Here is a 25,027-nt window from a genome sequence, read left to right on the forward strand (position 1 = left end):
CCCACGCCCCCAAGCGCTCTCTTTTTCTCAAAATAATCATTTAAAAACAATATTAACAGTCCTACATCTACTAAGGAAATTGACTTTAGTCAAAATCCTTCCCACTCAGAAAACCCCAGGCCTTGTGGATTTCGTTGGTGAATCTAACAAACTCTTAAGGATGGAATATTGAAAACCCACAGAAATGTCTCAGGATAGAGAGCACTTCCTGATTCACTTACGAGACCAGTGTGACCCTGTACTAGAATCTGACAAAAATAAAATTACAGATCAGTTCCCCTCAACCATGGATGCAAACTTTCTGAACAAAATATTAGCGAACTGAATCCGGCAACATTTTAGAAGGATAATACAGCATGACCAAGTGCATTCAGAGATGCAACGTTTATTTAACACTTGAAAATCATCTGTAAATTCCACATGTTAGCAGAATAAAGGAGAAAAGCCACAACCGTCATCTCCACAGACGCCGGAAGAAACGGACACAATAAAATAGCCATTCACGATAAATATGCTGGCAAACTGAAAGGGAACTTCCTCAGACTGATAGCACCCTCGGGAACCTGCCGCAGACGTCATACCTGATGGTGGCCATCTGGCTACTCCCCTCCCCTCTAAGACGGGGGACAGGGTAAGGACGCACACTTTCGACCCCCCATTTGACACCGCACGTCACGTCCTGGCCAACTGCATGAAGGCAAAAATAAATAATTAGAAGATTGGACCAGAAAGACAAAACTATCAGGGCACCTGGGGGGCTTAGTCAGTTGAGTGTCTGACTCTTGATTTCTGCTCAGGTCATGATCTCAGGGTCGTGGGATTGAGCCCCGAGTTGGACTCTGAGTTCAGTGTGGAGCCTGCTTGGAATTCTCTCTCTCAGTGGGAACCCTCTTGCACTGCTGGTGGGAATGCAAACTGGTGCAGCCGCTCTGGAAAACTGGAGCTTCCTCAAAAAATTAAAAAAAAATTAAGAACTACCCTACAACCCACCAATAGCACTGCTAGGAATTTACCTAAGGGATACAGGAGCGCTGATGCATAGGGGCACTTGAACCCCAATGTTTGTAGCAGCACTTTCAACAATAGCCAAATTATGGAAAGAGCCTAAATGTCCATCAACTGACGGATGGATACAGAAGCTGTGGTTTATATACACAACGGAATACTACTTGGCCATGAGAAAGAATGAAATCTGGCCTTTTGTAGCAACATGGATGGAACTGGAGGGTATTATGCTGAGTGAAATAAGTCAGTTGGAGAAAGACAGATACCATGTTTTCACTCAGGTGGATCCTGAGAAACTGAAAAGACCATGGGGAGGGGAAGGGGAAAAATAGTTACAGAGAGGGAGGGAGACAAACCATGAGACTCTTAAATACAGAGAACAAACTGAGCGTTGATGGGGGGGTGGGGGAGAGGGGAGAGTGGGTGATGGGCTTTGAGGAGGGTGCTTGTTGGGATGAGCCCTGGGTGTTACATGTAAGTGATGAACCATGGGAACCTACCCCAAAACCAAGAGCACACTTTACGCACTGTATGTTAGCCAACTTGACAATAATTAAAAAAAAAAAAAAAAAAGGAATTCTCGCTCCCTCCCCCTGACCCCTCACCACTCACACGCACGCATGCACGCACTCTCTCTGGGAGAAATTAAAAAAAAAAAAAGACAAAACAATCGATTCATAGCCAGCCTTATTGGTTACATTAATCATAAAGAATCTATTTTTTAAGAAACTACGAGAGCAAGCAAATTTAGCAAGATCGTGAATACAAATATAATACAGAATGCCTGCATTTCTGTATTTTATTTTATTTTTTAAAATTTTTTTTTTCAACGTTTATTTATTTTTGGGACAGAGAGAGACAGAGCATGAACGGGGGAGGGGCAGAGAGAGAGGGAGACACAGAATTGGAAACAGGCTCCAGGCTCTGAGCCATCAGCCCAGAGCCTGACGCGGGGCTCGAACTCACGGACCGCGAGATCGTGACCTGGCTGAAGTCAGACACTCAACCGACTGCGCCACCCAGGCGCCCCAGCATTTCTGTATTTTAACAGCAAAAAGTTGGAAAATGTAACAACTAGGACTTACTTTAAAAACACATCAAGTAGGAATAAACTTTAAGATGGGCGAGACCTGTACACTGAGCTCAAAAACACCGCGGAGAAGTTTTAAAAGGCCTAAAGAAATGAAAAAATATACTGTATTTATGGATGAGAAGGCTAACTACTGAAAGATGTTAGTTCTCTCCGAGAAAACCAAGTAGATTCAATTTAATTCCAGTCCAAATCCCAACACAATTTTTAAAAATATATATTGACAACTTGGCGTGCGCACACACACGTGCACACAGAAATGCAAAGGTGGATAGTCAAGATGACCTTGAAAAACATCAAAGCTGAAGGACTCACACTGTGATTTAAAGCTTCCCAAAAAAAGGGGCGCCTGGGTGGCTCCATCGGTTCGGCGTCCGACTTTGGCTCAGGTCGGTCATGATCTCGCAGTTCATGAGTTCAAGCCCCACGTCAGGCTCTGTGATGTCAGCCCGGAGGCTGCTTCGAATTCTGTTGTTTCTCTCTCCCTCTCTCTCTCTGCCCCTTCCCTGCTCACTGTCTGCCTGTCTCTGTCTCTGTCTCTCTCTCAAAATAAATAACCATTTAAAAGAAAAACCAGACTGACAGAAAATATTTACAATGCTGTATCTGCCAAAGACTTAGATCCATAAAATATAAAGAGCCTCTACAAATCAATAAAAAGTCAAACTACTCAATTTGAAAATGGGCAAAGGACCCTTTACCAATGAGGATATATGGATGGCCAATTTGAAAAGATGCTTAAAAAAACATGAGTCATTAGAGAAGACGTATTAAACCCCGATGAAATACCACCTGATATTCATTAGAATGGTTAATATTAAAGAGCACAATCACGAATATGGATTAGGGTATGAAGCAAATGAACTTACCGTGTATAACAGTCGCCACTCACTGCTGGACAAAAATAGCATAACCACTTTGGGAGAACTGCCTGCCAGTTCCTTATGGGCACATACCTACCCTACAAGCCCACAATTCCACACTTCGCCTACCCAAGAGGAATGAAAACCTAGGTGTACAAAGAAACTCTTAAGACTATATTCACAGCATCTTTATTTGTTTTTTTGTTTTTTAACATTTATTCATTTCTGAGAGTGAGAGAGACAGAGCATGAGCGGGGGAGGGGCAGAGAGAGAGAGGGAGACACAGAATCGGAAGCAGGCTCCAGACTCTGAGCTGTCAGCACAGAATCCGACACGGGGCTCGAACCCACAGACTACAAGATCACGACCTGAGCTGAAGTCAGACCCTTAACCGACTGAGCCACCCGGGTGCCCCGCAGCATCTTTATTTGTAACAGCCCTAAACTGGAAACCCCCATCAACCAGAAAATGGACGTGGCATGTCCTCACAGTGGACTACTTACTCTACATCAGTGAAAGGGGACTGACCCGCCACGCAACCAGCAGTGTGGACAACTCTCCGAAGGAATGTGCTGAGTGGAAGCAGCCAGGCAGAAGGGCTACCAACTGTATGTTTCCACTCATATGAAGTCCAGAACAGACAAAACCGATGCACAGTGACTGAATTTCATGGCAATCGTTCCTGATGTCTAATGTCATCGGTCTACGTGTAGGGTGGGACTGAATTCGAAGGCATCAGGAGAACCTTCTGGAGTGAAAGGGATGTGCTGTGCAGACTTTACGTTAGTTACTCTGGGGTGTGCATATGTCAAAATTCGCACACTCACACGCCTCTGTGCCCGTCGCTGTAAGTTCACCTCAATTAAAAACCACAACAAACAAAAGTCACTATGGATCCTATAAGCTATTGGGAGAGATAATACGGGGATATTTCAAATTGGATGCCAATAAATTTGACAACTCGGCTGGAACAACAACAGTATTTGAAAGGCACAAGCAACCAAAGCTCATTCCAGAAGAAACAGAGAACCTGGGGAGCCCTCTATCGAACCAAGAGATTGAACCCATCCCTTAAAACCTTCACATGAAGAAAACTTGACAGAGAATTCGCCGATGAGCTCTCCCAAACATACAGGGAATAAATATAAATTCTATGCTAATTTTTTTTTCATAAAAACAAGAAGAGTGAACACTTTGCCGTCTCATTTTATGAGCCCAGTATTACCTGGCTACCAAAGCCAGACAAGACATTACAAAGGGAACAAACAGAACCATTTCGTTTCATGAGCCTTGAATCTTTAATAACATTTTAGAAATTCGATTCCGGCGATAAATAACAAGGACAATACCTACGACCAAGTGGAATTCATCCCAGGAATGCAAGCCTGGTATATAACATTCGAGGCCGGCTGATGGATTCACCCTATTGACAAACTCAGAAAGAGAAACCACCTGTTCATCTCAACAGACTCAGAAAGCACACGTGACAGGATGCAGCGTCCACGCACGACGAAAGCTCTCCGCGAACCGGGAGCAGAGTGTCGGCTCGATCAGGAGCCACTACAACGGCCCCATAGCAAACACTACACTTAACGGCCAAAGACCCCACCTCTCCCTCTCGATTCAGGAACAAGGCACTCTTCTTTCCCTCGGAGACTAGCAGAAAATACTCAAAAAATATTTACCAGACGAAGGACCTGAGGCAAAAAGTGCAGCTGGACATTCCACTCCGGAAGAGGCACAGATGGCAAACACAGGAAGGAGGCTTCACGTGCAAGGCCGTGCTCACTACAGCCAGAGCGAGACCGCGTGTTACACGAGCCGGTTTCAGCTGCACTGGCCAGAAGCCGGCCACGAGGTGAAGCACCTAGGACCCTCGGTCCTTGCCGGGGGCGTGTGGAGCCCCACTGGGAAACACCGGGCGGCTTTTCATAGAGTTAAAATCTACACACCCACAGGACCCAGCCATCCCTCTCAGGTGCTTCTGGAAGAGAAGGGAACACTCAAGGTGCTCGGCTGTGCACCGCGGTTTCGGTCGTAATAACCACAACGTACAAACAGTCTCCGTGTCCATGAGCTGAATGGATAAGCACACGGGGTGGCATGCTCGTTTACCGGGGCTCTCATCAAAGTAATGATACCTGAAATTACGTGGGTCTCAAAAATTCTATACAGAACGAGAGAAACTGTGCACAAAAGCCGTCCCCGCCATGTGATTCCACGTCCACGAACTCGAGGCAACGATGGGGGTGACGCAGAGCAGATCCGTGGTTGTTACACGTGAGAGGTGGCAGGAGGCATGCCTACGACAGGGAACACGTGTTGCCGTGAACATGTGTGTGGAGGTTTTTGCCTGGACACGTGTTTGCACTTTCTCTGGGGCGCACCCCTTGGTGTGTTCGAAATTACTGGGTTGTACCACAGCTGTGCGTATGTGCAAGCTTTTGAGTCACTCTAGATCACGATTACAGAGGTGGATGCCATTATGTTGATCCCAACGTACCAAGTTGTGCATTTAATACTGGTCAATCTTGGGGACGCCTGGGTGGCTCAGGCGCTCGAGCGTCCGACTCTTGATTTCGGCTCATGTCATGATCCCACAGTTGGTGAGTGTGAGCCCCACGCCGGGCCACACGGTGACCGTGCACACAACCTGCTTAGGATTCTCTCTCCCTCTCCCTCTGCCCCTCCACCACTTGCACGTGCACACTCGCTCGCTAGATTTAAAAAAATTTTAATTTCTTAAAATGATTTTTTTAAATAAAAATAAAGCCGGTCAATCTTATTGCATGTAAATTATACCCGAATAAAGCTAATTTTTAACACACACACACACACACACACACACACACACACACGCAATCTTGTCACATGGACAAGATGATGCCAAATCTCTACTCACTCTGTACGGTGTAGACCCAGCCAGGTCCCGAGTCTCCTGTGCCTATTCCTGGAGGACCGCCTTCCAACAGGTAGATTGGGGTGGGGTATGTCAGTTGCCTCCGGATCCCCCTCTTCAGGGATCCTCTACCTCTGCTCGGCACCGTGAGCACTTCAGATTGCGCCTCCTTGTTCAATCGGCTTCTGTCTGCTTTCCATCCCTCCAGGACTCCCGCCCTTGTCTGAGTGTATGTGTGTGTATGTTTCCTTTCACTTCTAAGAGCCTGGAACGTGACACTGTCCACCTTTCAGTATCTCCCAGAGCGGTTTCCTGACCTAAAAATTATAATACGGTCTCCTCCCCTCCATTTGTTGGAAGAACCAAGTACCACAATGATGAAAAGAGCCGTGCAAATGGAAGCAAATAAAAAGCTGATAATTACAGCTGATGTGTTCTCCAGACTGAGTTAACAGCCAGCTGTGCGACCTCATGAATAATTGAGCTCTTTTCACAAACTGTTCTTGTCTACATACACCCTACTTGAGGTGTCCCACTCTGCCCAGGAAAATCCTCAAGCGCGCCACCCAGAAAAATTACATTACTGCTGTCTTTAGAAAGATGCATGTGATATACACAGGTAAACAGATAAAGAAAACTTCACTTTCTAACAAACACCCCCCCCTCCCCCCGTTCATCCTGTTAGAAGGATGTAGTGTCCCTAGCCACCTGAGTGGCTCAGTCGGTTGAGCATCCGATTGTTGATTTTGGCTCAGGTCGTGATCCCAGCTTTGTGGGATCGAGCCCGGCAACAGCACCGCGCTGAGCTCGGAGCCTGCTTGGGATTCTCTCTCCCCCTCTGCCCCGCCCCTGCTCGCGCTCTCTAAAATAAAAATAAAAGTCGCAGACCTACATGTGCTAACAAGATGATTAAATATCCCGCTAAACAGAACACGCAGACTGCAAACCCTGCCGTGCCTGCGTTTTTGTGGAAACAGCCGATTCTGCGGTGGCGCGAAGGGGGAGGCGCGGCCTGCGGGCGGCAGGGGGCGCTGTGGCGGCGGGCGCGCAGGAGCCCTGCGCGCCTGCTCTGCGGCCACCGGCCGCTCTGGCTGCGCCCCTCTCCCCTCAGCCCCGCCCAGCGCCCCCGCCCCCGCCCCCACCCCCGCCCCCGCCCCCGCCGTGGAGCCTTTGAACCAACCAACCTGTGGTCCCGGCTCAGAGGCGGCCTTGGGCCAGCCCCACCCCCCACCCCCGCCCCATTTCCTCTGGGGCCGAGCAGGGGTGGCAGCAGCTTCCGCAAAGCAGGGCCCCACCCCCGGCCTGAGGTGCAGGCACCCCAGCCCGGCGGCCTGGCTGCTTACCTGTGTGGCCGGAGGTGCCCGCCAGACCTGCGGCCACGCCGGCCCGGGGCCCTAGCACTGGATGGGCCCTGACAGGGCCAGTGACACGTGACCAGCCATGCAGCACACGGGGTGGGCGTCCTCCTAGGCAGGCTCGGCCAGAGCCCTCAACCTGGACCAGGAGAGGCGGGCAGGGCCGAGACCTCCTCAGCTCTGGCAGAGGGAGCTGGACTTGGGGGGGGGGGGTGCTGAGTGAGGCCCCTGCTGGGGTTCCAACGTGGGTCCCCAGGTTCGTGAACTCGGGGGCCGGGATTCCGGAGACTTCAGGGGCCCATACTCAGTCCACGCTTACTGGCAAGCCTTGGGGCTCTCTGCCCGCCCCCCACCAGACTCACGCCGGCTGGGGGTGGGCAGGGGCAGCCCCGGGTCCCCAGCCCAGACACAGGGAGGGGCCCTGGGTAAGTGACACAGACACACCCACATGGTCACCTGGTAGGGAAAAGTTTATTACGATTTAACCACAGAGTGACAGCAAAACAGACACAGGGGGGCCCTGGTCACAGGCCAGGAGGAGGCAGAGCGTTCCACAAACAGAACCACGTGCACAACAGAAATGAACACACAAGCCGAGTATATACCTGAAAACAAGCACAGAACCAGAGACTCTGTGCAGGGACACACACACACACCAGGCCACTCCGGCCACCGGATGGAAAGGTTAACGTGCGACACTACACTCTGCTTTATGATCCCCTTTCCCCATAAAACATGTGTTTAACACACACACGACGTCGTTGCTAAATCAGCAAGAGCTGTTACAGTGCTCCAACTTAATAAGTTGATAAAAACAAGTTGTCCCGTGGCCAGTTCACAATGGAACTAAATAGTTTTGTTCCGAGATGCCTGGGGAGTGTCTCTGGTAACAAGAGGCATTTCCGACAAGCAGGTCCTTCTGCCACCAAGAGACAGTCTCGGTTCGCAGCACGTGGAGGGCAAGGGGATTCAGCAGATGGCGGGGGGGAGGGGGGGCAAGTTGGGCACCCCGCTCTCCAGGAGGTCCCCGTCGCCAGGCTGGGGGTTCGGGCCAGGAAGGTGGCAGCTGGCTTCCTGAGGAGGTAATGTGACGGGTGTCCAGGGCTGTGCTGAGCCAACCGCTCCCAGTGGGTGCTGGGCCACGTACCCCGCTGGCTGCCCCTCAGGAGCGCCCAGGGAGGGGGCCATCGGGGCAGCCCCTCCCGGCCTGGAAGCCAGTAGGAAGATGGATGGCCTGTCTCAGAAGCAGCCGCCTGCAGATACAACACGAAGAAGACAGCGGCGACCTCCCGAAGGGGGGGGGGACCGGCTGCAAGGGCACCCGCCTCACTGAAGGTGGACAGGAGCTCGGGGAGAAGCCGCGGCCTGGGGCAAGGGACGTCTGGGTGTGTCTTTCCCAAGGTGACCTGCTGTGTGTTTTACAAACTTGGTCTGTGACAGGCGTCACCCGTCCGAGCTGCTGCGTGAACCATTAGACACAGAACAGTTGGTACCTTGCGAAGTACTTTCCAAACATGCCACGTGAGCATCACAGGCTGCCAGGCGGGGCCTGTGTCACCTGGGGAGGCTGGAGGGAGAGCCCTGCTTTGTATGGCCCCTCCGAGAGTTTCCACTTTGGGGATCTGGGGGCAGGAGACCCTTTGGTACCTTTAAGAAAGGGACCTGAGGGGCGCCTGGGTGGCGCAGTCGGTTAAGCGTCCGACTTCAGCCAGGTCACAATCTCGCGGTCTGGGAGTTCGAGCCCCGCGTCGGGCTCTGGGCTGATGGCTCAGAGCCTGGAGCCTGTTTCCGATTCTGTGTCTCCCTCTCTCTCTGCCCCTCCCCCGTTCATGCTCTGTCTCTCTCTGTCCCAAAAATAAATAAACGTTGAAAAAAAAAAAAAAAGAAAGGGAACTGAGCACTGTCTGCAGCCTCCGAGCCTCTGATGAGGGCCTGGCCATCCGGCCCGCCCACCTTCAGGGAACACTGGTCTCAGCACTCCCCCAGCGTGGCCCCCGGAGGCTCCAGGACCTTCAAGGGCGGGCGTCTGAGGGGCAGTGGACAGCGGCTGGCACGCTCGGCCCTCCAGCCACCCGGAAGGTCACAAAGGCCCTCTGCCCACAGAGCAGGGATGGAGGGGTGCACGGCCAGGCCTTCCTCCCCGCACACGCTCCCGCAGAGGATAAAGACCTCAGCTGCACGTGTGGGGGGCATTTCCGGGAGAGATCCTTTCCTCAGTTGACTTCTACACACAACAAGCCCGTCTACACTACACGGCAGGCAGCTAAACCTAACGCCTGCTGACCGTGCTCAGAGCCCTCTGACCCGTGCCCACAAACCCTGGGGCCACCGCCAGGCCGGCTCCGCCTGTCCCCGGCACCCACACCTGCAGGCCCACCCCATGGGCGCTCGCGGCCTGTCCAGCCACCAGACACAGAATCCTCCGAGTCACCGGGCTGAGGGTCCCCCCCCCCCCCCACCGTGTCCGCCTGAGGAACGTATGGCCTTACGAGACACATGCCCCCGGGGTGCACACCAGCCACAGCGTGCAAACAGCCAGTCCCCTCAGCTCTTAAGACACAGGTGAAGACACTCAGGCTTCCGAGTCCCTGCAAGGGAGGGCGGAGGCGCACCTCCATGTTCACACCGGAGCAAGGGCCCAGGAAGGCAGCTGCGGGGACCGCCTCTGATCCAAACCACAAGGTGCGTCCCTCCCCTCGCAGGTCTGTGCACAGACCGGACACCCTGGTCATCAACAACCAAACGGCTTCAAAACCTTTAAATCTCCGCTGAAGCGCAACCACCTTCCTTCTGCGCCGAGGTGTGTGTGCCCTGTGCTGTCGCCGGGAGGGGCGCACGACTACCCTTCGGACAGTGGCTTCAACGAAGTGTTCTTTGGGGGCTTTGCTGTTTCAGATCACGGGGAAGTTTAAGGCTGGGATCTCCAGAGTTAACCTGCGTTCTCAATGGTGGTCCCACCCTGAGCCCCTCGCACCTAAAAACCAAGTCCCAGCCAAGCCCCTCGCGTCCAGCCGTCCGTGAGCACCGGCCACAGGTGAAGGAAGGTGGGGGGCGGGGGGCGGGGGGCGGGCGGCAGGCATTTGGTTCATTTCAGATCTTGATTCGGGGCCGTTCTCCCCCCACCCGTACCCCCCGCCGCCCACTCTTCTGGCTGTCAGAAGACCCCCAACCACGGTCCCCGAGAACCAAAGCAGGAGGACCCACCGCCGCAGGGCCATCGGGGGACACAGGTCGAGCTGCGTACGGGGACCCGCCAACGGCGCCTGGCCAGGGGGCTCACGCGAGTGGCTGGCGCTTCGCGTCGATGCCGGCACCTTCCAGCGGCACGACGGACATTCCCCGTCGGAGCTCAACGTTCACGAGGCCAGCGGGTCTGAACACAGAGAAAACGCTCACGTCTTCATGCCGGTTCTCTGAGGTCCGGGGCTCCTGCGTGGAAGGGGACCGACGCGGGCAGGCGCCACAGCTCCACAGACACAAGACACAACCCGCACGCGCCACCGGCGGCCAGGAGGCGCGGCACGACCAGCGGCCGGCCAAGTACGCTACACAGCCATTCTTTTGAATACACAGAAAATTCAAGTAATTTATTTAAAAACTGCTTAGTCTCATCTTGAAATATATATATATAGATATATATTTGCTTTAGAATGATCATATTGCAGCATGGTTCCTCATGCATCTTAAAGTTCTTTATTTAAAAAAACTCGAGGCAGCGAAGTATCACCACTGTCTGTGTCCAGGTGACACCAGGAGGCTTAGACTGACCATTCCAAGTAAGAGAGGCAGAAACCGCCGAGTTATAAAGAGACCGTGGTTTGAAAAGCGTTTCCAAGTAGCTGCAGCATCTGATGACCGCACTTCCCCCAAAGTCCGCGTCTGGCTCATACGCGGAAAGCAGAAACGGGGCAGAGTCCTCCGGGGGGGCGGCCCTTCCTTCCGTCCCGGACACCTGGCAACCGTTCGGGTTCCGGCGTCAAGCGGGGTGAGCAGGCGAAGAGGTCAGAAGAGGTCAGAGGCGGCCCAGCAGGAGCTCACACGCCCGGGGCCGCCGTCCCACACACCCGAGGTAGGCCTGGCGGCAGGACCCAGGGGGCGAGGCCACTCCTGGAGCTCTGCCCTCATGATTTCCCCAGCAAACGGTTTAAACACGGGTCAAAGTGCAATGAAGAGCCCACAGCCTCTCCGGGGTCGGGGGGTCGGGGGTCGGGGGTCGGGGCACGGACACGCGCATGCACCTGCCTGGGCCCTGCCTTCCCCGGGTGCTGGTGGGGGGCGGCCGCCGCCTCCCGCCGCCCAGAGGCAGGGCTGCCCCACGCACCGTCTGTCAGAATCTCTGAGGACAAGAGGAAATGCTGTTTCTCCTAAGAAAACCAGTTTTGAAAGGAAAACTTTTCTTCTAAAATAATCATAAAGGAAAATACTCTCCAATAGCTGCAGCACCAACAAGACAGGAGATCTGACAGAAAGTCCAGATACCTGCAGGCGTCCAGAGAGAACGTGATAAAGAGATTTTAGTCCCGGACTGCGTGACTGCCACCTGGAGTACTCAGGTAACAAACGGCAAAGGACAGCAGGTTATTTTGGTTTTCAATTGTAACCTTAGAAATGAACATCTTATTTTTCTCTAAACTGCTTGTCGCTATTGTAAATCTGGTTTATAATTTAAAAACATGCAGAATAATATACCTGCAGAATGAAAGAGGTGAAATTACAAGATCTCTTTCAATTAAAAAAAAAAAAAAAAGATTTCAAATGATTTTCTTTAATCGTGGACAAAGTAATTAGCGTGGTGTTTTTGCCTCGCGGCCCGACCCTACCCTACAGCTACCGCGTCTCCACCCGTCTCGCGAAGGAACTCTGGGAACTCTGGCTCGAGCGCGGCCACCGAAGCAACGGCGACCGCCCCGCCCGCCACCCCCCCTGGAATGTGTGCGCGCAGGGGCGAGGCTCAGACCATCGACTCCGTCTCCACCTTCCTCGGCTGGCCCTCCTTCCTGGTCAGCCTCAGGACGGTGGGCTTCTCGCCGCCGCCCCCGCTCTCCCCCGAAGGCTGGGAAGACAGGCCTTTCTGCTCCTCCTTGACCTCTACCGACACGTCTGGGTAGATCACCAGGAACGTGGCCGTCAGGAAGCCCAAGAAAGAGCCCACGGAGGCCACCATGGGGATGACGCGCACGGTCCCGACGGCGTCGACCACACCCCCGAGGGCGGACGCCACCAGGATCTGGGAGATGTACACCTGGCAGGAGAGGATGGCACAGTCTATGCCAAAGCCACGCTTGGAGCTCCCAGGGCTGTGGTGCACGTACTGCAAGAGAAGAGAGCGGGACAGTGAGGGCCGTGGGGCGGTCGAACCATCAGCCAACATGCCCGTGGCTTGAATATTAGCTCAGAAGAGTCTGGAAACGCAACTTGCCTTCCTCTCAGCTGCTTGGCGACCACTCAGCCTGTCTCCCCGACCCCGTCCCACTTCTATTCAACACTGTATTGGAGGTTCTGGCCATTGCAATAAGGCAAGGAAAATAAATAAAACGTATTAAGGATTGGAAAAGAAAAAATGAATCTCATTATACGCGGATGATGTGATTGGAAATGAAGTCCAAGAGAATCTATCGGTATGCTGTAAGAATTAACAGAAAAACATACCCTATCTACGGACAGAAAGGCTCATCACTGGAATGTTTTTGAATCTCCCCAAAATTGATCTATGCGATCAGTGTGTTTCCAATTAGGCCCAGAGGCTGATTCTAAACATTTAGATGAAAAGTCAGGCGTCAAGAACGCCCAAGACGATCTTAAGGAAGAACAAAACTGGAGGACGCACACTACCAGCTCCTGGGTCTTATCACAAAACGACTTAGAACAGGGTGACCCTCGTCTGAGGACAGACCGACCGACGGAAGAGATACAGGGAGCAGAAACACCACCCCCCCACCCCCCCCCATGGGGACCCGACGTAGGACGAGGACGCCACCAGAGTGCGGGTGGGGACCACGTGACCCTTAACGTTAAGCGGCTACCCGTCCGCGGGAGAACGAGGTCACACTCTTCTGCCTCAAACCACACGCACGCACCCTGCATCCCAGGCGGACCGCAAGCGCGCACGGGACGAGGGCGCCGCCAATGCCACCGCCAGCGGAACAGGGCGATACCCGCGGCCATTCGGTGCCGGGGCAAAGGAGTAAAGAACCGCCCTCTGCAAGCACAGGAGGGAAGCACGGGTGTGAAGTAACAGCAGACGTTCCAGGCACAAAAGCTTCGGACACTGGCCAGGGGGCCGCGTGGTGTTACAGCCGCTGGGCCGAGGGCCAGCGTCACTCGGCTGCCTGGTCTGCGCCGCTTATTCAAATTTGTTGCCCAAAACTCCACGGAGCTGTTCATTTACAACCTGTGCTCTTTTTCTGTAGTCACGTGATATACTCTGACCCAAAAGCTTATTTAACAAATAACACTGTGATTTCGATTTTCGTTAGTTTGGTATTTGGCAGGTACCTAATCACGGTGGATTAATTTTGCTTTTATAATTGCCCAAGGGAAGATTAAACACAGTCTAGGTGTAGAGGGCAAGAAACAGGAGCTTTTTGGGGTTTCTTCCTTCACTTTCAGGGTCATGGTCTACACCTGCGCTGAGGCCACTGAGCACTGTGAAAGACGGCTGGTCTGTACTGTATGCATACGTACTGTATGCACGTGGGAATAACGGTTTTGGAGGTGCTGAGATACAAGACTATGCTGCTGAAGGGACTTCACCTCTTTCCTCCCTGTTTACACACAGCCACTCCAACGCGGACCGACCCAGGCGGCTCACGCTCTACTGGACGGGACATGCTGGCCCAGCTCCCCTCCGCAGGGGTCTGTGAGGGGATATTAGGGGGCAGGCAGCCTCCTAGGTGCCCGACCCAAATCCCTCAAGAGGCGACCGACGCCTCCAGGCAGGTGCCAGGTGGGCCAGGCCACTGCAGGAGCAGATCCTTTGTAGCCAGGAAGCCTGTGCCCCGGACCGACCCGAGCAGGTGGCAGCTTCGCCGGTCCCTTCGGGACCAAAGACCGGGGCGGGGGATCGTCCGTACCCCAAATGCCTCCCAAGTGCAAGGTGCGGAGCTCTGCCTACAGATGAGTGGAGAACGAACGTGGGCTTTGGAGCCGAATGGGTCTGACGCTCTGACCTGGTGTACCTTTCAGGCGGGTGACCTTGCGCCCCAGTGCCTCATCCACGGCACCCCTCCCACCCGCCGCCCCCAGGACGCACCTCCTTGATGTCGTGGTACTGCCCGAGCAGGGCGTAGGGGCAGTAGGAGATGCTCATGGAGACGATGCCCATGGTGCTGATCATGATCATGGCGACGTAGACGTCGGCGAACATGGCCATCACGGCCGTGCCGATGGAGAAACCCAGCGTCCCCAGCACGTAGATGACCCTGATGCTCAGGTCGTAGTTGTCCAAGTACTTCTGTAACAGGGCTGTGGAGACAGCGTGGCCACGGGACAGTGACCGACAAGGCCCTCAGCCGGACAACTCGCCTCACTCCTGCCGGGCTCCCTCCACTGTCCCTGGCCCCCTCTGCCACCCCGAGGCCCTCCTCCCACCACACCGCTGCCCGCCGGCCCCCACCACGCTCGCAGCTCGCCCCCGTGCCTCCCTCAACTCCCGGGGGCTCCGGCGTCTCAGAAGGAAGTCCGCCCTCCGGGTCCCAGAGCCCGTAGCCTCTTTCTGCCCTGCAGGCCGGCTTGGGCCCAGACCCTTCCCACCAGTCCAGACCCACTCGCTGGCCTTCGCCAGCCTCATGCCCAGTCTTGATTGGGAATCTCAAGTTGTGGCTCGCTTCCTCACAGGAGAAGCCTGGGTCCAGATGGACGGACTCCTGCTCATTCTTCCTGACCCAACGGCTTAATGTCACCTCCCCCACGAAGTGTCTCCGGTGCCTTCCTGGGAACTCCTCTGACGGAGCACGGACGGTGCTGCCTGTTGGTCAGGCTGGCTTCCCGCTGCCTTGTGGCCTTGACCTTGGAAACCCTCAAGTCCAGGCCGGGCTGACAGGAAGCTGGAGGCCTCCTCCACGGTTTGGAGTAGAGAGTGGGCAGGACCCAGACCAGACCTGGTTAGGAGACCCCCCCCCGACCCCAACTGTGCCCACGTCCAGAACGTGTGCCAGGGCGCGCTGCTCCCAGGAATGAAGCCTGTCCCCTCCCTCCTCACAGACAAAACCACACCTCCAGGGAAAGGCCTCTGCTCTGCGACAGGCTGCTCCCACAGCCCCAGGCCCCAAACGCGCCTCACGCCTCCACTCCCGGGCTCACGGGGACAGCTCCTGCAGGCCCACCATTGCCCCGAGCCTGGCCCTGTCCAGAGCCCCCCTGTCTGAGGAACCCCTGGACAGGAACTAGCACGCGGAGGGCAGCCCGTGTGGGGTCTCGGGACGCCCCATCTTAGGCTCTCAGGTGCAGGACGCTGTTGCCCCCACGTGGGGACCGCTTACCTGAGCAGATCGCGCCGGTGGCCGCGTAAATCACCAGGCCCCAGCACCCCAACTTCACGCCGGCGTTGTAGGCCTGCCAGGCGGTCGAGTTGGAGGGGGCCTGTTCCAGAAATGAAACCGGGGATCAGGGCGGCCAGGAATCACGCGCCACACTCTTTGGGGAAAGGAAGTCACTTTCCCTCTCAACTGCAGGCGAGCCGTTTACTTTGAAACCAGCGACAGACACTACCATGATGGGACGCTCCGCCACAGTACGGCCGCTCGCAGCGGCGTCTGAAACCCCTCCCAGCCTCACACCTGCCCCGCAGGGCGGCTGGAGGGTGAGGGACCGCGTGGAGGCGGGGCCCTCTGGCCCAATTCCAGGCAACACAGCACAGGCGTGAGCCAGGCCACAGGGGACAGAGGCGGGTCCCTGTCCCCCAGCCACCACCGTCTGGGGCAGGGTCTGTGCCCGGCAATCGGGCCCGGGAGCGGCTCCTCCCCCGTGACGCCCTTCTGGACCCCTAACCATGGCACCAGGAGCACGCGCCGGCCGATGCCCACCGTGGGCCTGCCCCCCGGCCGCAAGGGCGCCGGGGCACCAAGGGGGAGCGGGCAGCGGACGCAGCCTCCCCGATGCGGTGCGCCGGGCCGTCGGCACTGCCGGCTGCCCCCGCGTCGCCGTCCCTCCCAGCCCCAAAGCGGGGCCCCGGGCACTCACCTTGGGGTCCCCTTCGAAGATGACCTGGCCCATGAAGTCGGTGTAGAAGACGGCCTCGGCGATGACGGAGAACCAGGTGAGCAGGTGGCAGAGGCACAGCCGCGTCAGCTCCTTGGGCATCTTGAGCATGGACAGCCAGAGCAGCCGCACGGTGGTCTCGCCCTCGCCCTCCTCGCTCTCCGTGTCCCCGCTGGAGGTGGTGGCCCCGCTCTGGTTCCGGTGCCGGCACCGCTGCCGCTGCTGCTTCTGCAGGTCGTACAGGTCGCTCATGCTGCGCGAGGGCTTGATGAGGACCACGGCGTTGGCCCGTCGGTAGCGGTAGCAGTTGGACCCGATCTTGCCGTAGTAGGAGAAGGTGCTGGAGGCCTGCCGGTGGAACATGTGCCTCCGCCGCCTCATGGAGCCGGACGCGGCCGTGGGTTTCGGGGCCACCCTGGTGTAGCCCCCGAGGCTGTCCTTCGGGGGAGAGCCACTCCCGTTGGGGACTTTGGCTTCGTTCAAGTGATTATCGAGCAGCGTCGCGTCCTCCTTTGCGGTTTCCCTGAGCACGGAGGCCAGGCGGTACGGCCTGGTCCAGGGAAGCTCCTGGCTGCTGCTGCGGGGGGTGCTGGGGTAGGAGCCGTCGTGGAAGATGGAGGGCTCGATGTCGGGCAGGAAGGGCAGCTCGGGTTCCAGGTCCAGGGCAGCGTCCGGCACGTGCAACACAGAGTCGCTCTTGCTCCGCACCATGTCCACACCCAGGAAGTCCAGGGAGAGCTCGTGCTCGGACTGCACCTCCTCCGGGAACAAGGTGACGCCTCCATCCAGAACATTCACGCGGGCGGCGGGGGGCAGGGTGCCGGCCGCCTCCCCACCCCGCTCTTGCGGGGGGCTGTACTGCTCTTCCTCGATGCTGAACAGGTGCAGGGCCACCGACACCACAAAGATGATGGCCGCGAAGAAGAAAAGCACCTGGTTCTGCGTCCGGAACCAGTCGCCCAAGAAGGTCTGGGTCCAGTCCAGCCCCCCCAGCACATAGCCGATGGCCCCGCCGAGGCCTGAGCAGGCGAGAGAGACAGAGGAAGCCCGTGAGCGGTGTAAGGTGCCTTGGCACCGCCTCCCGAAAGAAGAGGAGAGGCTAGGAAAGATCTAGAAGGTCTTTCACCCTTAATCACAGGCCAAGGGCGCCACTCATAGCTATGTTCTGGGTCAGCACAAGTTTGGGGGCTGGAAAGTGAGAAAATGGGAGGAAAAACAAGACAAGAAACTACAGCTGACCTTAAGTCTGGCGTTTTGACCTAAGAGACTCCTGCCTAAGGAACCAGAAGCAGGTATCCACCAGGATAGGAAGCCGATGGTTGCCCACAACTCCGGGCGGCACTGACTGACACCCCTTAAGCTCAGGAAGCTGCCGTTCCCAACGGATACGAACGGTACCCAAACGCAGGGAGAGACTAGCACCGGCCTGCCCGCCACCTCGCCCACCAGCGGCTAGGTAAAGCCGTGGCAGGCCATCGAGTCCCCCCCCCCCCCTGATATGCGGAGGAGGGCCTTGGGAACAGCCTCCCCCAGCCAACCCCCACTGGGTGAGGTCTGGGAGGGTGAGGGCCAGGGCTAGGGGTGGGGGGCGCTCTCACCGGCAGAGAAGGCGTGGATGTTGAGGGCCATGTCCTGCTCCTCACTGTCCACCACATCCAGCAGGTAGGCACGGATGGGGCCCTCGGTCGCATCGGCGCTGAAATCCAGGATGACCACCCCCAGCACGGTGAGGACGATGCCAATGGGCTGCCGGCTGGGGACATCGCCGAGGGACAGACCTGACCGAACACATGGGAGCAGGCAGATCTCAGCCCCTCGGAGCAGACAGTCGCCTCCAAGAGGAGACAGAGGACACTGTCGCCTGGCCAGAAACGGGTGTGCTCCTTGGCACGGACTTTCAGGACAGAAGATGGGCTTTGTTTTGTCCATTTCTGTTATCTGCTGGGTCATTTTTTCCTCCCCCATCACACGGGCTGTCCGGCGAACCTGAGAGAGCTTACGTTTACGTTTTGTGGCTACGAGGAAAACGGCCCTTCTACCCACCTTGCCTGGCGAAGGAGGGCCACGTCTGAGAGCCCTGACGCAGCGTCCGTGTGACACAGTCACACACCCACGTGCGCACGCCGCGGGGGCGCTCCTTCCGCGCATCCTGAGCGCGCGAGTGGCCTCCCCGGCGTCCACACGCGCCTCCTCAAGCGCGCACTGTGGTTTCGCGCCTCCCGAAGGAGGATGGCTTGAGCCTGTCGCGGTTACTTTCCAATTTGCTTTAAGGAAAATTAAGCCTCGAAGGCCAACGCGGATCTCGTTTCGTAAGTCAGACTGCACCCAAGGAACCCGAGCAGAAACACGGGCTAACGGTCCTGCGTGCCGGTGACGGAAGTCGTGAAGCACTCGTCACCTCCCCCGGGGAGCTCCAAGCGCATTCTCGGGCGGCCTGGGCGCGGCTCTGAGGAGCAACGCACGTGACCTCACTTCTGGCACAATCTTTCCCTAAGCAGAGGCTGGAAGCGGCCAAAGGAAGCTACATCCACACACTGCGTCGCACCTGCCTCGGGGGAGTCTGCCCTGAGCCCCAAGACTGGCTGGCACCCTGTACCCGAGGATGTAGAGGTTGGCGGGGGGCGGGAGAGAGGCACACGACCTGGGACCTGGGAACATACTAGCTGCAGCCACAAGCAAGCCCACTGCACAGGAGGCCCAGGGAGGATGCCCGGGAGAGCGTGAGCACGGCAAGTGACAGGGCAGCAGGCGAGGGGCCGGACTCCCGAGTCTCTGCACCGCCACGTTCCCGCGAGAACGCCCCACAGACACGGCCTCGGAGAAAGACACGACTTTCTCTCTGGGTGAAAGTGGCGAAGGGACACGCGATCTGCAGGCTGAAGGGGACAGCCCGAGAGAGCCCGCGGCCCCGGGCCCACAGCTGACGGCAAAGCAGCACCCCCGGCCTTGGGGCCCTAAGACGTCGCGGCCGGAGGAGGCCGCCCCGCACGAGGTGGCTGGGTGCAGCTCGGGGAAGCGTGTGCTGCCCGGTGCGGTGGTCCTTCCTCGGCCCCAGCCTGTCCCCACACAGGCCTCTGAGTAACTGGGTGTGCCTCTCGCTGCCCCAAAAGGTGTTCTGGGTGTTCCCACATCGCTGACTTCCTTCTGCAGACCTGGGCCAAGCTCGCGTACGTCAGACCCAGATGAAGCCTCCGTCTTCAAAAGTCATTGCCAGAAAACAAGGTTTTTGTTTTTAACAGTTTTGACGGACTCCCTCAGGGCAACAACTATTTTCCCACATACAGCTGCTTTAATTAAAAGCAAAACAACAACAAAAAAGGCAGAACAAAACACGAGTACCCGAAGCAGAAAAACAAGCAGCGAACTGGGTCTGGACATTTTCAATGCCAAGTCTGAGAAAAGGAGAAAACAAAGAGAGAATTTCTGAGATGATGCTGGAAACAGGACGTGGTGTCAGATAGGCATTAAACGCTGGCTCACAACAGGAAATGCTTCCCTGTGAACAGGTTCCCACGGCTTTGCTGCGTGGGGCCCGGCTCCTCGAGCGGGGCCAAGTGTGCCCGGGGGCGGGGGCGGGGGCGGGGGCGGGGCCCGGGCAGCCCGCAGACGGCCGGTCTCGGCGCCACGCGTGTTCTGTGGAGCAGAAAGCCACGCGCAGCCAGGACGCGAGTGCACACAGTAGGGCGCGTGGCGTGGCGGAGGGGCACTTACCGATGGCAGAGCCGTTCAGGAAGAGCGCCACGCCCAAGAGCACGCCGATGCACAGGACCAGGATGAAAGGCCGCCGGCGGCCCCAGCTCAGGGTGCAGCGGTCGCTGGCGGAGCCGATGATGGGCGTGAAGAAGAGGCCGAGGACGGGGCTCAGGAACCAGGTGAGGCTGTAGTACTGCTCCGGAAGGCCTGCGGCAGACACGCGGCGGGCTGTGACAGGTGCACCCCGGGCACCGGGCGCACGCACACACGCAGGCCCCGGCCTGGTAGAGACCCCTCAGGGTCGAAGTGCCCACCTCCGAAGCAGGCAGCTCTGAAGACTGAATCCCAACGGGGAAGCACCAGGTGGCCAGAGGCCAGCACCCGGGCCTTGGAGCAGACGCCCCGGGACCCGCTGCTGCAGAGTGTAACAAGCAGAGCTGGGACCGGCCGTGCACACGTGGAGAACAGGCACCCCCGGGCGCCAGCGCGGGGCCAGGCCCTCTCACGCCACCCGCGCTACTCAGCGCCACCTCACAGGCACCGCACACAGTGTCCCCGTCAGCCCAGAACCGAGGCACGCAGGGAACACGGCCCCAGAGTAGCGAGGACCCACCCTGCTGTCCTTCCGGGCCGCGCGGGCCGAAAACGATCCCCAGAGTCGCCCTGAGGGGCCACACAGCCACTAGCGTGCTACACGACCCCAGCGGTGGGCTTCTGCGCAGCCACCGAGGAGCCAACGAGAGGGGGAGCATCGGTACGTGTTTAGCTGGAGCGAAGGTGCTCTTTCTGGCCCCTGGTACTCCCTCTCATCTGATCCTCCTCACTGCCCGGGGAGGCAGGGACTCTCGTGCCCATTTTCCAGGAGGGGGCAGTGGCTAGGTAATCTGCCCTGGCCCCAAAGGGACAAAGTGGGAGGCCCCCGCCTCCGCTATCGCTATCGCTATCGCACAGACCCAACGCCACTGCCAGTGGAAAGGCACGTTCGTGCGGCAGAGCCCGCATAGCAGCTGGGTTGCGCAATGCAGCGGTGCACGAGCCGGGCCCCACACACGCCAGCCGCAGGAGCACACACAGGAGTGGGTTCCATTTACACGGAGTCTCTACTGGCAGAAGCCAGGGTGGCGGTCACCCCTGGGAAGTTCGGCCTGTTCTGTTCTTGATCTGGATGGGGCTCGCTGGTTAAAGGTCACCCCGCTGGAGACTTCCGTCACGCACCTCTCCGTGTCCTACTTCAATGAAAAGTTTACTTAGAAAATGAAAGGTGCTTGGGCACGCCAGCAACCCCTTGGCTAGTGCCCCGAACCACCGCGGGCGCCGGGAAACGGGGTACCGGGGCGCATTAGAGCTAAACTTGTGTGGCAAGGCGAAACACCGCCCGCATCGTCACCCACGTGCCCGCACGCAGTCCACGATGCGAGGTGTCTGCTTTGACCTCTACGCCGCAGAGAACGTTAGGAAGGGTGGTGAATCGTGCTCGTGTTCCAAGTGAGCAGAGACAGCGTGCTGCTCCAGGGAACGAGAAGCTATGAGCGCTACAGTCTCTCGGCAGGCCTGGGGCCTCGCCCCTCTGCACCACAGGCGGGCAGAGGGGACAGTGACAGCCGCCCAGGCCGGCCCCCAGTGCCCACGTGCAGGAGCACGTTGTCCAGCAATGCGATCGCCGGAAAGGACCGCCGACCAAACCGCTCCGCGTGGACGACACAGCCAGCGTTTCACAAAGAGCGGAAAGCATTCTCACCCCAGGGTTCACGGACTCCGAAGGTGGCTTTTAAAACGGCACAACTTCACCCACACCGACTGGCCTGGAGGCACGTGGCCCCTTGCAGAATCCACGCACGCGCACACCAGGCCACCTGCCACTCCTGGCCTCCCTCCCGCGGCCTGGCCCCGCTGCTCCAGGCACATGGGAGTGTGGTCTCTTCACACCTCCTGCAGTCTCCCCCCCACCCCCGCCTGGTTCCTGTTGCAGCTCCGAGGGGGGCACCCCCTAGAGGCCTCCCCACCCAGCCGGGCACGCCACTGCTGCTCTATCTCCCCAGCTGCTGAGCCACCTGTACGGTGTACTTTCCTGGGAGTGGTGACTGGCTGACCTGTCCCTGCGTGGCAGGGGACCCACAGAGGGGCTCCAGCTTGTCGTACTGCACCACATCCTGAGATGCACGCGTGGGGCCGGCCAGCCAACCCCAACCACCGGCCCTCTGTTAACCCATCCCTGGGCCAGCCCATGACCCCACCCCCCTGTCCAGTCCTGGGCGGCAGGCCGTCCCCGGAGGGCCCTCACCTGCCAGGCCTGCACCTGCCCCAGGATACCAGATCTTTCCAAGACCCCGGGCCCCCAACAAGCCCTCACTCTCCAGTGAGATGAAAAGTACTTTGCCCGAGCACTCGTGCGGCGCGACCCCTCGGCCACAAGCCCTCCATCACGCTCCTCCTGAGGTCTCCTCTACCTGCTGTTGCTAGGCTCACCCCTGCCGACTCGGGCTCCCTGCTGGCACAACAGATCTTGACCCGCCCGTTTTCAACCCACCGTGTCCTATTTTAAGAGTGCTGCTCTTGGGGCGCCGGGGGAGGGGGGGGCTCAGTTAGTTACGTGTCCCACTTCAGCTCAGGTCATGATCTCACGGTTCGCGAGTTCGAGCCGGGCACCGGGCTCGCTGTTCTCAGCACAGAGACTGCTTCAGCTCCTCTGTCCCCCTCTCTCTGCCCCTCCCCTGCTCATGCTCTCTCTCAAAAAGAAACAAACATGAAAAAAGAAAAGGGTGCTGCTCTCAGACGGTCCACATCAGTGGCTCTTCGACCGTTCTGCTGATCCCTTCTCACTGCAGTGTTTTGTCCGCGTACATGTGGCGTGACTCCTTACACGGCTGGCACCACAGCGGCCACATTACTACTTGCTTTCTGTCGGCCCCCTCCTTCCTGCCCACTTTTGGCTAAGCGGACTGAATGCTGTTTTGCTGCACTCCGTTTTAATTTATACGCTGGCTTTTCAGCATCATTTCGTAAGCAGCCGCTCTGCAGAGTTCGTGGCACACTGGTTTCTCAGTCTGGGGGCGTCAGCGCAGCACAACAGCAAGAACATTGCAAACGTCCGCGTGTGGTTGCCCCCGAGTCCCTTCACGCTACAGGCGGCACACGCATCACCTCTCCAGACAGCGTAAACCCCCGTCTGTGCTGTGGTTTTTGCTTCCGGCCGTCCTGCGTATTTCAAGGGAATGAAAAGGAGAATTCCTATTTTTACCTCCCATTCAATCATTTCTAGTCTTTTCCCTTCCTTCCCGAAGACCTGAGTATGCACACGGTGCCACTTCCGTTCCGTCTGAAGGACCATCCTTGGGTGATTCAGCATTTTACAGAAATCTGTTGATGACAAGTGTTCTGCTATTGTAACTAAAACCTCTTTATTCCACTTCTATTCTCAAAGGGTATTTTGGCCGGATAAAGAATTCTGGGTTAACTGCCCCGCCCCCCCCCCCCCCCCCCCGAACTCTGAAGAGATCACAGTTTCTGCAGAGAAGGCCGGCACATCTCGTGTGACCGTATATACGGAACGGGTCCTCTCTTCCTCCGGGCGCTTTCAAGATACTCTCTTTTTTGTTGGTTTTTAGCACCTTGACTACCATGAGCCTAAGCGAGCTTTCCTTTTTACTTCTGCCTGCAGTTCACGGAGCTCCGAGAATCCGGACATTGAAACCTTTCACCAAATCTGGGAAATCTTCAGTCATTTCTCCACACTGTGTGCCCCATCCAGGCTCCTCTCTTCTGGGACTCCAATCAGTCACGTGTCGGTCAGACCCGCTGCTTCCCGAGGCTCTGCTGGTTTCTGTTCCTGATCTCGTCCTCTCTGTTCTTCATTGTCAGCCATTTGTCAACTGGCTCATCCTGTGCTGCATCTTCCTTCTGGCGTCCCCAGTCGCCTCTTAATTTTCCCAGATGCTGCATTTTTCAGTTCTAGAATTTCCATCTGGTTCTTCTTTAACAGTTCCTGCTTCTCTCTGGAGCTTTCCCACTCCCACAGGAGCGTGTCTTCCTGTGTCCTCGAGCACACTTCCTGCGCCCGGCTGAGGCTTCCAACACCGGGGCCCAATCTTGGGGTCGGTCTCCACTGCGGCCTCGTGACCGAGGGTCACAGTTTCATCCCCCGAGAATACTGAGCTGTAGATGCTGTGAATGACCAGGTGTAGAGAGACTCTACGCTCTGCTACATTCTTCTTTCTGGGTATCAATACCTTTATTTCAACAGACAGCTAACTGGCCGGACTCAGACGCAAAACCCTCCTGAAGCAGGAGCCGGCAGAAATCTCTGTTCCGTTCTTTCAGCCTCGGCCGAGCTGCTTCAAGTCCAGCCCACGGCTGCACGTTTCAAGCATCAGCACACACGTGAGAAGAGAGGACACAGGGTTTGGGGTTCCCCTGGCTCCAACTCTGGCCTGAACGCTGTCCCTGGGTCTTGCAGGAAAAGTGCAGGTATCGAGCGTTCTTAGCTGCCCCGTGTGGCACCGAACAAGGCCCATCTGCAGGCTGAAGGCCGTAAAAACGATGGGAAACCACCTAACGCCGTTCCCTTCTAGTTTCTGGCATTCTCCAGTGGCTTCAAGCGAGCCGCTTTTACGTTCTTCCAGAATTTGTTAACGGCGGCAAAGCTATTCCAATAGGAGCCACCGTGCCGTATCTTCTGCTCGGTTTCTCAAAATAAATAATTATATTTAACTTCAAATAATATTTCATATACTAAACGGATTTAACAATATTTACTTTAAATATCGTTTCAACTGACTCTTTCACAGCTCCTTGAGGCCAACAGCACTGCCTTTACCAGAACTCAGCCCCACGTCTCCCGGCCTGCTTCAACGCACGGCGAGCTCGGCCAAGACGGGGACCAGGAGTGCTCTGTGCCCTGCTGGCTAACGGCAGGAAGGCGGGGGAC

At 56.9% G+C, this 25,027-nt stretch overlaps 1 protein-coding gene across 4 annotated transcripts in view; it reads right to left on the reverse strand.

The window, feature by feature from the left end:
• Positions 1-10,778: 10,778 nt before the first annotated feature.
• The window catches only part of SLC45A4 (solute carrier family 45 member 4), an 81,249-nt gene continuing 67,000 nt past the window's right edge, over positions 10,779-25,027 (reverse strand). For 2 of the 4 annotated variants that reach the window (XM_043601884.1, XM_043601883.1), the window contains exons 3-8: positions 20,122-20,310; positions 18,009-18,188; positions 16,393-17,429; positions 15,693-15,792; positions 14,465-14,676; positions 10,779-12,523 (exon numbers count right to left, since the gene is read on the reverse strand). In XM_043601884.1, the coding sequence (XP_043457819.1) occupies positions 12,164-12,523; positions 14,465-14,676; positions 15,693-15,792; positions 16,393-17,429; positions 18,009-18,188; positions 20,122-20,310 (2,078 nt within the window). In that variant the 3' untranslated portion in view covers positions 10,779-12,163. Of the gene's footprint in view, positions 12,712-14,464; positions 14,677-15,692; positions 15,793-16,392; positions 17,430-18,008; positions 18,189-20,121; positions 20,311-25,027 lie in introns of all 4 variants that reach the window. The other 2 variants (XR_006300632.1, XM_043601885.1) reach the window with 2 other exon arrangements.

The sequence above is a fragment of the Prionailurus bengalensis genome, chromosome F2 (assembly GCF_016509475.1).
Source record: "Prionailurus bengalensis isolate Pbe53 chromosome F2, Fcat_Pben_1.1_paternal_pri, whole genome shotgun sequence".
In the NCBI taxonomy this organism is placed as follows: Eukaryota; Metazoa; Chordata; class Mammalia; order Carnivora; family Felidae; genus Prionailurus; species Prionailurus bengalensis.